Source organism: Physeter macrocephalus, chromosome 17 (assembly GCF_002837175.3).
Source record: "Physeter macrocephalus isolate SW-GA chromosome 17, ASM283717v5, whole genome shotgun sequence".
Lineage (NCBI taxonomy): Eukaryota > Metazoa > Chordata > Mammalia > Artiodactyla > Physeteridae > Physeter > Physeter macrocephalus.
In genome coordinates this window covers 1,834,502-1,843,900 of record NC_041230.1, presented here as the reverse complement: position 1 = coordinate 1,843,900, position 9,399 = coordinate 1,834,502, and the positions used below count along the sequence as shown (strand labels likewise).

Sequence of the window (9,399 nt, the reverse complement as noted above, 5' to 3'; positions counted from 1 at the left end):
CCTATAATGCGAATGTTGTTGTGTTTAATGTTGTCCCAGAGGTCTTTTAGGCTGTCTTCATTTCTTTTCATTCTTTTTTCTTTATTCTGTTGTGCAGCAGTGAATTCCACCCTTCTGTCTTCCAGGTCACTTATCCATTCTTCTGCCTCAGTTATTCTGCTATTGATTCCTGAAGCATTATTTTTCGTTTCAATTATTGTATTGTTCATCTGTTTGTTTGTTCTTTAATTCTTCTAGGTCTCTGTTAAACATTTCTTGCATGTTCTCGATCTTTGCCTCCATTCTTTTTCCTAGGTCCTCGATCATCTTCACTATCATTATTCTGAATTCTTTTTCTGGAAGGTTGCCTATTTCCACTTCATTTAGTTGTTTTTCTGGGGTTTTATCTTGTTCCTTCATCTGGTACATAGCCCTCCGCCTTTTCATCTTGTCTATCTTTCTATGAATGTGGTTTTTGTTCCACAGGCTGCAGGATTGTAGTTCTTCTTGCTTCTGCTGTCTGCCCTCTGGTGGATGTGGCTATCTGAGAGGCTTGTGCACGTTTACTGATGGGAGGGATTGGTGGTGGGTAGAGATGACTGTTGCTCTGGTGGGCAGAGCTCAGTAAAACTTTAATCTGCTTGTCTGCTGATGGGTGGGGCTGTGTCCCCTCCCTGTTGGTTGTTTGGCCTGAGGTGACCCAACAGTGGAGCCTACCCAGGCTCTTTGGTGGGGCTAATGGCTGACTCTGGGAGCGCTGACGCCAAGGAGTACTTCCCAGAACTTCTGCTGCCAGTGTCCTTGTCCTCACGGTGAGACAGAGCCACCCCCCGCCTCTGCAGGAGACCCCCCAACACTAGCAGGTACGTCTGGTTCAATCTCTATGGTGTTACTGCTCCTTCCCCTGGGTCCCGATGCGCACACTGCTTTGTGTGTGTCCTCCAAGAGTGGAGTCTCTGTTTCCCCCAGTCCTGTTGAAGTCTTGCAATCAAATCCCACTAGCCTTCAAAGTCTGATTCTCTGGGAATTCTTCCTCCCGTTGCCAGACCCCCAGGTTTGGAAGCCTAATGTGGGGCTCAGAACCTTCACTCCGGTGGGTGGACTTCTGTGGTATAAGTGTTCTCCAGTTTGTGGGTCACCCACCCAGCAGTTATGGGATTTGATTTTATTGTGATTGCGCCCCTCCTACCATCTCATTGTGGCTTCTCCTTTGTCTTTGGATGTGGGGTATCTTTTTTGGTGAGTTCCAGTGTCTTCCTGTCGATGATTGTTCAGCAGTTAGTTGTGATTCCAGTGTTCTCGCAAGAGGGAGTGGATTTCTGCATTTTAACTGTTCCCTGTGTATTCAAAAGGAGGCAAGCAGTGGGTAAGTTTCTGAAATATTTTTCTAGACCCCTCAGTAGTGTCCTCAATCCTTAGCTGAATGAAGAGCCATGATTGTGGAAAAGCCACAGCAAACCATGTTTCTTTTTTCTCAGGTATTTCTGTTTATCATCTGAATATTTTACCCATATTGTAGCAAGAGGCAGAGTGTTGGGCTGTGCAGAGTGACAGGAATGCAGCTTGGGGATGTCTCAAAGTGTGAACACAGGTCACATCTCAGAAGGGCAGACGGGAAGCCTCATTATTAATAGTGTTTGGGAACTCTGCCCTAGTCAGACAGTTATAGGGCTCTGTCCTTCAACACGTAAAATGTATTCTTTCACCCTCCAGCGGGTCTGCCGCTTAAACAGACACAAAAGCACAATTTTTATCATGATCTACGACACTCGCCATCTGGCTCCTGTGAACTTGCTGTTGCTTGTCTTTGAGGAGCATGAGGCAGGCTGTTTTATGGAGGTCCCTTGCCCTCTCATCTCTCCTTCAGGGCATGATTCCACTGGATGCTCAGTTGTCAGTCAGTCGCCAGTCCCTGAACATTTCCTGCTTCTGTCCCCATTTGATATTTTTAGGAAGCCTCATCAGAAAATGGGAAAACACTGGCTGCTGGCACCTCAGAACTTGCATTGATCTGTCTCAGTCCCCGTCTTTTTATTTAGATCCCTGAGCCATTTCTTTTTTAAAAAAATTTTTAAATTTGTTTTTGGCTGTGTTGGATCTTCATTGTTACGCACGGGCTTTTTTCTAGTTGCGGCGAGTGGGGGCTACTCTTTGTTGTGGCATGCGGGCTTCTCATTGTGGTGGCTTCTCTTGTTGCAGAGCATAGGCTCTAGGTGCGCAGGCTTCAGTAGTTGTGGCACGCAGGCTTCAGTAGTTGTGGCACGCAGGCTTCAGTAGTTGTGGCATGCAGGCTCAGTAGTTGTGGCTCACGGGCTCTAGAGTGCAGCCTCAGTAGTTGTGGCACATGGGCTTAGTGCTCCGTGGCATGAAGAATCTTCCCAGGCCAGGGCTCGAACCCGTGTCCCCTGCATTGGCAGGTGGAGTCTTAACCACTGTGCCACCAGGGAAGCCCTGTAATATTTTTCTGCTACGTACAAATCACTTCAAGCTATGTAGTGGAGTGGTCATCATGGATGTGAGAAAGTATCAACAGAGCCTGACTGATAAGTCTTTCCAGGTTTTTTTTCTGATGTTGAGGAATGCCACAAACCCATGTCTCAAAGTTACTAGAATTCCATTTTATCCCCATTCTCAATAACAGTTGTCACCTCTGGTCTTTTTAATGAGAGCTCTTCTAACAGGCATGATGTAATATCTCACTGTGGTTTTTATTATCATTCCTCCTAAGGGTACCTCTGAAAATTGGGAGGCTTCCTCCAGTTCAATCTCAATGCAATTTAAGAAAGAACTGGAGAGTCAAAGGCCAGCAAATTGTCATGAACTTTCCTACACTTTTCAGTTTAGTGTTTTTGGGATAGGCCATTGCTTGGGTGGTATGGCTTATTAACTCGTTTGTAGAGTTTTCCCAAAGGCTTGTATGTTTATATATTGTTTTAAACTAGGGTTCCTCATGTGTTAATGAGTGCCTGTTGTTTACTTTTCTGCTATCCTGCTGATATCACTCCTCATTGGTTTCATTTTTTTCCTTGCAAAGCTAATGTTAAGAAATATAATGGTATGATTTCTAGTAATTTGAGAGGTAGGATAATTTTAATGTTTGATCACATGGAGTGTTAAGAATGAACTTTTGATATTCTAAAGCCAATACATTTCTTTGTTTAAAGTGTATTTATAGTTAGTATTTTAGTAGCATTCTTTCTTGTGTTCACATTCTTAACTAACATAATCATATCCTTAAAATGCTCAGACTTTGGCTGTTAATATAACTAGAGAATATTTCATTTATTAATATTTAATTTTGATTTACAGATGATATAACATTTCAGGATGTTTTCTGCTTCATGGGCACATAGCTTTATAGGAGTTATTTAGAAAAATATTTTCGTTATATCATGGACATTTTATAGCAATTACTCTGTTACCACGAAAATAGTGTCAGGGCTCTTTTATGTCAGGCAAATTAGATTTAAAGTTATAGATAAATTTAATATCATATTACATGCTTCATAGATAACCACCATCCACAACCACCATCAGTGAGCATTATGTTAAATTATAGTAGTACCAGTCAGGGATTGTTGTGGTCCTCAGGAACTGTAATTTTTCTCCACAAACTCCGTTCATTTTTCAGAATTATTCTTCCTTCCTCTGTGTCTTTGCTTTGGATTAGTTTCTACCCTAGAGCATTGCATGTTTGAGATGTGAGCATTTACTGCTTTTCCCCTTACATACTCTTGCCTCAGCAAATTACTTTGCTGATGCCTTCCTGCTGCTAGAACTGTGGGCTTAGTGTAGTGTTAAGAGTGTTGGGTGGGAGGGACACAGCCAGTCTCTAAGATGTGTTTTTTATTCTGACATAACCATCTCCTAGAACTGCACCATCAATTCAGCTGTGTTTCAATGACAGTGCACACTTGGTGAGCTGAGAATGTTTCTGAAAAACTTTGTTCCCATTTACCAATTCCCACAATTACAAGTTCCTAATGAACGTCACTAGAGTGTAGTAGAGACTTTCCCTTTTCCCTTTTTTATGACCCCCTGAAGGCAGTCAGGGGTTCCCATGGAGGAAACAGAAAACTCAGAGGTCTCACACTGGTTAGTGATGTTAAATATATTTTCTTTTTCCTACTTTTATTCTGTATATTGATTTTAGTGAAACGTCTCTTACTCTTTTTGCCCATTATCTAATTTCGCAGCCCCATTCCATCAAGGCAAGCCAAGGGACCAGTTTTGGCAAATAAGTTGTGAGTGGAAGTAATGAATTTCTCATCTGAATCACCGAGTCCGTATTTTTAATAAATCACAATATCACACCTAAGAATTCTGATTTTACAGATATACCCAGGATGTATGTAAACATTTATCCACATTAACATGCTGTAAAAAATTGTCAGTAAAAGCATTTCTTCCTAACAGCCAGAACTTTTAACTTTGAGCTAATTTCTGTACACCTGTAGAGTTCAGATGGAGATCCTTTTTTTTCCCCCCACTATGAATATTCTTTTGAGTAGCACCAGTTTTTCAGTTATTCTTTTGTTAAATTGTCTTGGTACTTTAGTCTGGTGGGCTGCTTGGGTTGAGGGTCATCTTAAGGATATGTTGTCTCACACTGTAAGTCCAGATGCACATCCTGGTTCTCTCACTAGTTTCTTTGTCTATTGAGGTCATGTACATAATCCTCTGAGTCTACTTCCTTTCCTTGAAAAATCTTGATAATTTTCCTCAAGCCTTTTCAAAGGAATAAGTACTGTTAGATGGCTTTGAATAGTGTATTTTTTATAGTAAAAACTCAAAAGTTATTTTGGCTGAAAAGATATATTATTATTCTGTTATTTTTATTATACTATCGCTTTGTCTGCATTATATCTTATATACCTTATTTTTGCAATTTTTTCCTGACAATATTCTATCTGACCATAATTAAATAAATTTACAAGTTGCTCATTCTTCATTACATGTATGCCGGAGCCAATGAACTGGATGTTTAAGGTCCCTGCATATGTAGGGAGTTGCTCATTTATTGGCTGTTCATATAACTGGGGAATGTTTCATTTATTGATAATTATTTAATTTTGATTTCTAGATGGTGATCTTACAGATGTCTTATGCTTCTTCATGGGTACATAGTTTTATAGGAGGTTTTTAGAAATATTTAGTTGTTTTAAAAAAATGTTTTATTGGGACTTCTCTGGTTGTCTAGCAGTTAAGACATCTTGTTCCCAATTTGGGGGGCACTGGTTCAATCCCTGGTTGGGGAACTGTGATCCCGCATGCCACATGGGCCTGGTCAAAAAAAAATTTTTTTTAATCAAATTCTTCATTTTCTCTGTGTTATATTTGTTTCCCAGTTCTAAAGTGGCAGTCATTTAGATTATTCATTAGATAAGCTAGTTTTGGTTTATTTATTGTTACAATACATTTTTGGTTCTTTAGCATTTATTCATGTAGAATAAGTATTCTGAAAATATATATACATACACACACACACACACACACACACACACACACACATATACAGTTTAATATCCTTTTCTCCTCGAGTAAAGATTACCAGTATGTTTACTGATAATTGGTATGTTCTTTGGTTGGCATCATGGGTGAAAACTACACTTTGATAGCTAACAGCAGTTTTTCCAATGTGAGTATTTTTGTCATAGGTTGTTTAAAAGTGTGCTGCCATAAAATTACTGGAATTACCTCTGATGACTTTAGCTTTAGTAAAGAATCATTCCTATTGTGTTTCTACAAATTGTAATATCATGGTTGGTGAGGTTCATAACTTTGCTTGATAGAAGTATTATTTGGTTTAGAATGGTTTATTTAACCTGAAACATTTATTCATGAGTCGTAATGAATGGGATACTTACGGTTCTTTATATCTTGTAGATATCTCTTACATGCATGTGATCAAGATATTACAACTGAAAGCAAATACTGATAGAGGAGAAGTATTCCAAACAGTGATGTCAGAAAGACATGAAAGGAATGAAATGAAACATTTTTACCTCGGCGATGTTCAAGAAAATATATATGACTTAGTGTCTCAGAAGAGAGATGAGGAAAGTAATTACAAACAAATACCTATAACCCATAATGAAAATCTCACTGAGAAGGGAGATCAACATGTTAGAAGTGTTGCAGGAATCAAGCCTATTGAAAATAGGCTGGCATTAAGCTTTTGGGTTGAACTGCATATATTTAAAAGTGAAGAGAAGATTGATGAATTTATTCAAGTGGACAAGGATATCAGGAGTAGTGCCTCATTTTCACCACTTGAAGGAACTTCTTCTAGTGTGCAAACCAACATTTCTAACACATATGCAAGTGGTTTTATGCGTCCTTCAGTAGTGACACAAGAACAGGAAGCACACAGGGAAAGATCTTACAAATGTAATCTGTGTGGCAAAACCTTCCTTCAGGGATCATACCTCAAAAGACATCAGATCTTCCATACAGGAGGGAAAGTACATAAATGTGATGTATGTGAAAAAGTCTTTACTCACAATTCATACCTTGCAAGTCATCAGAGAACTCATACTGTAGAGGAACCTTACAAATGTAATGAGTGTGGAAAAATCTTTCATTACAGCTCAGAACTTGGAAGACATCAGTTTCTCCATACAGAAGAAAAATTACATAAATGTGATGTATGTGAAAATGTCTTTATTCGAAATTCATTCCTTGCAAGATATCAGAGAAGTCATAATGGGGGGAAACCTTATAAATGTAATGAGTGTGGCAAATTCTTTAATCAAAAGGCATACCTTACAAAGCATCAGAGAGTTCATAATGAAGAGAAGTCTTACAAATGTAATGTGTGTAGCAGGGTCTTCAATCGAAATTCAAATCTTGAAAGTCATCAGAGAATTCATACTGGAGAGAAACCTTACAAATGTAATGAGTGTGGCAGGTTCTTTTCTCAAAAGCCAAACCTTGGAAAGCATCAGAGAGTTCATACTGGAGAGAAACCTTACAAATGTAATGAGTGTGGGAAAATCTTTCATTACAGCTCAAAACCTGGCAGACATCAATTTCTCCATACAGAAGAGAAATTACATAAATGTGATGTGTGTGAAAATGTCTTTCCTCAAAATTCATTACTTGCAGGATATCAGAGAAATCATACTGGGGAGAAACCTTATAAATGTATTGAGTGTGGTAAATTTTTTAGTCGAAAAGCACACCTTAAAAGTCATAAGGGAACTCATACTGGAGAGAAACCTTACAAATGTATTAAGTGTGGCAAGCTCTTTAGTCGAAAAAGTAACCTAACAAGACATCAGAGAATTCATACGGGAGAGAAACCTTACAAGTGTATTGGGTGTGGTAAGTTCTTTAGTCGAAAAGCACACCTTATAAGACACCAGACAATTCATACTGCAGAGAATCCTTACAAATGTAATGAGCGTGCCAAGGTCTTTAGTGAAAAATCACACCTTGTAAGTCATCAAAAAATTCATACTGGAGAGAACTGATACAAATGTAATGAGTTTGGCAAAACCTTTTATCACATCTCAGCCCTCACTCAACACCTGAGAATCTATACAGGACAGAAATTATATTGGGTTGCCCAGAAGGTTCAGTTTTTTCCGTAAGATGGCTCTAGGAGCACTTAGTTGTCTTTAACTTCATTCAGACAATTTTGTTAGATTTTATGTGACAGCTGTGGTATCAGTGTGCATTTTAAAAAAAGACTTATCAAAATCAGTGAATTTTTGTGTAGCCATTTTAATATTGAAGATGGAAGGAAAACAACATTTTCAGCATATTACGCTTCATTATTTCAAGAAAGGTGAAAACGGAACCGAAACTCAAAGATTTGTGCAGTGTACGGAGAAGGTGCTGTGACTGATCGAACGTGTCGAAAGTAGTTTGTGAAATTTCGTGCTGGAGATTTCTCACTGGGTGATGCTCCACGGTCAGGTAGACCATTTGAAGTTGATAGCGATCAAATTGAGACATTAATTGAGAACAATCAACGATATACCACGTGGGAGATAGCCGACATACTCAAAATAATACCAAATCAAGCGTTGCAAATCATTTGCACTAGCTTGGTTATGTGAATTGCTTTGATGCTTGGGTTCTACATAAGTTAAGCGAAAAAGAAACCCTTCTAGACCGTATATCTGCATGTGATTCTCTACTTACACATAATAAAAAGTTCTGTTTTTAAAACAAGTTGTGACGGGTGATGAAAAGTGGATACTGTAATAATCATGTGGAATGGAAGTGATCGTGGGGCATGTGAGGTGAACCACCACCAACCACACGGACAGCTAGTCTTCATCCAAAGAAGGTGATGTTGTGTCTACAGTGGGATTGGAAGTCCTGTATTTTGAGCTCCTTCCAGAAAACCAAACGATTAATTCCAACAAGTACTGCTCCCAATTAGACCAACTGAAAGCAGCACTCGATGAAAAGCATCCAGAATTAGTCAACAGAAAATGCATAATCTTCCATCAGGATAACGCAAGACCACATGTTTCTTTGATGACCAGGCAAAAACTGTTACAGCTTGGCTGGGAAGTTCTAATTCATCCGCCATATTCACCAGACATTGCACCTGTGGATTTCTGTTTATTTTGGTCTTTACAAAATTCTCTTAATGGAAAAAATTTCAATTCCTGGAAGACTGTAAAAGGCACCTGGCACAGTTCTTTGCTCAAAAAGATGAAAAGCTTTGGGAAGTTGGAATTATGAAGTTTCCTGAAAAATGGCAGAAGGTAGTGGAACAAAAGAGTGAATATGTTGTTCAATAAAGTCCTTGGTGAAAATGAAAAAAATGTGTCTTTTATTTTTTCTTAAAAACAGAAGGCACTTTTTGGCCAACTCAATATAAATGTTATCAATTTGGCAAAGTCTGTAGTTGAAATTCAGACCTTGCAATTCGTCAGAGAATTCATAATGCAGAAAAATCTTTAAAAGGTAATGAGTGTTGGAAAGCCTTTAGTGAGATCTCAACCCGTACTACAAATCAGGTAATAAATACAGAGGGGACATCATATTAATGTGATATATGTGGAAAGGTCTTCATTCAAAATTGACACTTCAGGGACATCCCTGGCGATCCAGTAGTTAAGACACAAATGTAATGTGTGTGGCAAGGCTTTTACCCAAAGATCACAAGGTGGGACATATTGCAGTGGTACCTTATAAATGAAATGAGTGTGACAAAACCTTTTCTTGACTTCAAGTATTAGTTAACAGCAGACAGTCCATTGAAAAGAAACCCTTCAAATGTATGAGCAGAGGCTTTATCCAGGCCTCACAATGCGCTAGATTTCTCAATATATATCTTTGAGAGAAACCACACAAAGCAATATGTGTGCTAAGGCTTGTACCTGAAGATCAACGCTGTGAAACATAGAGAATGTATTTTGAAGAGCAACGTTTCAAATGTCATGAATGTTGTAAAAA

The 9,399-nt window shown here is 38.7% G+C and overlaps 1 protein-coding gene across 1 annotated transcript; it reads left to right on the top strand.

Moving 5' to 3' along the window:
* The first annotated feature begins 188 nt into the window (after positions 1–188).
* LOC102996802 (zinc finger protein 83-like) lies at positions 189–8,771 on the top strand. The gene is made up of 2 exons (XM_055079160.1): positions 189–1,345; positions 5,866–8,771. The coding sequence occupies exons 1-2, from the start codon at positions 1,132–1,134 to the stop codon at positions 7,452–7,454; spliced, it is 1,803 nt and encodes a 600-aa protein (XP_054935135.1). The 5' UTR covers positions 189–1,131; the 3' UTR covers positions 7,455–8,771.
* Positions 8,772–9,399: the final 628 nt, after the last annotated feature.

Excerpts from the sequence above, each read along its gene's own strand:
- LOC102996802 (XM_055079160.1), top strand. The coding sequence starts at position 1,132 with ATGGGATTTGATTTTATTGTGATTGCGCCCCTCCTACCATCTCATTGT. Across the intron at positions 1,346-5,865 it reads CAAAAGGAGGCAAGCAGTGG|ATATCTCTTACATGCATGTG; the intron begins GTAAGTTTCTGA and ends TATATCTTGTAG.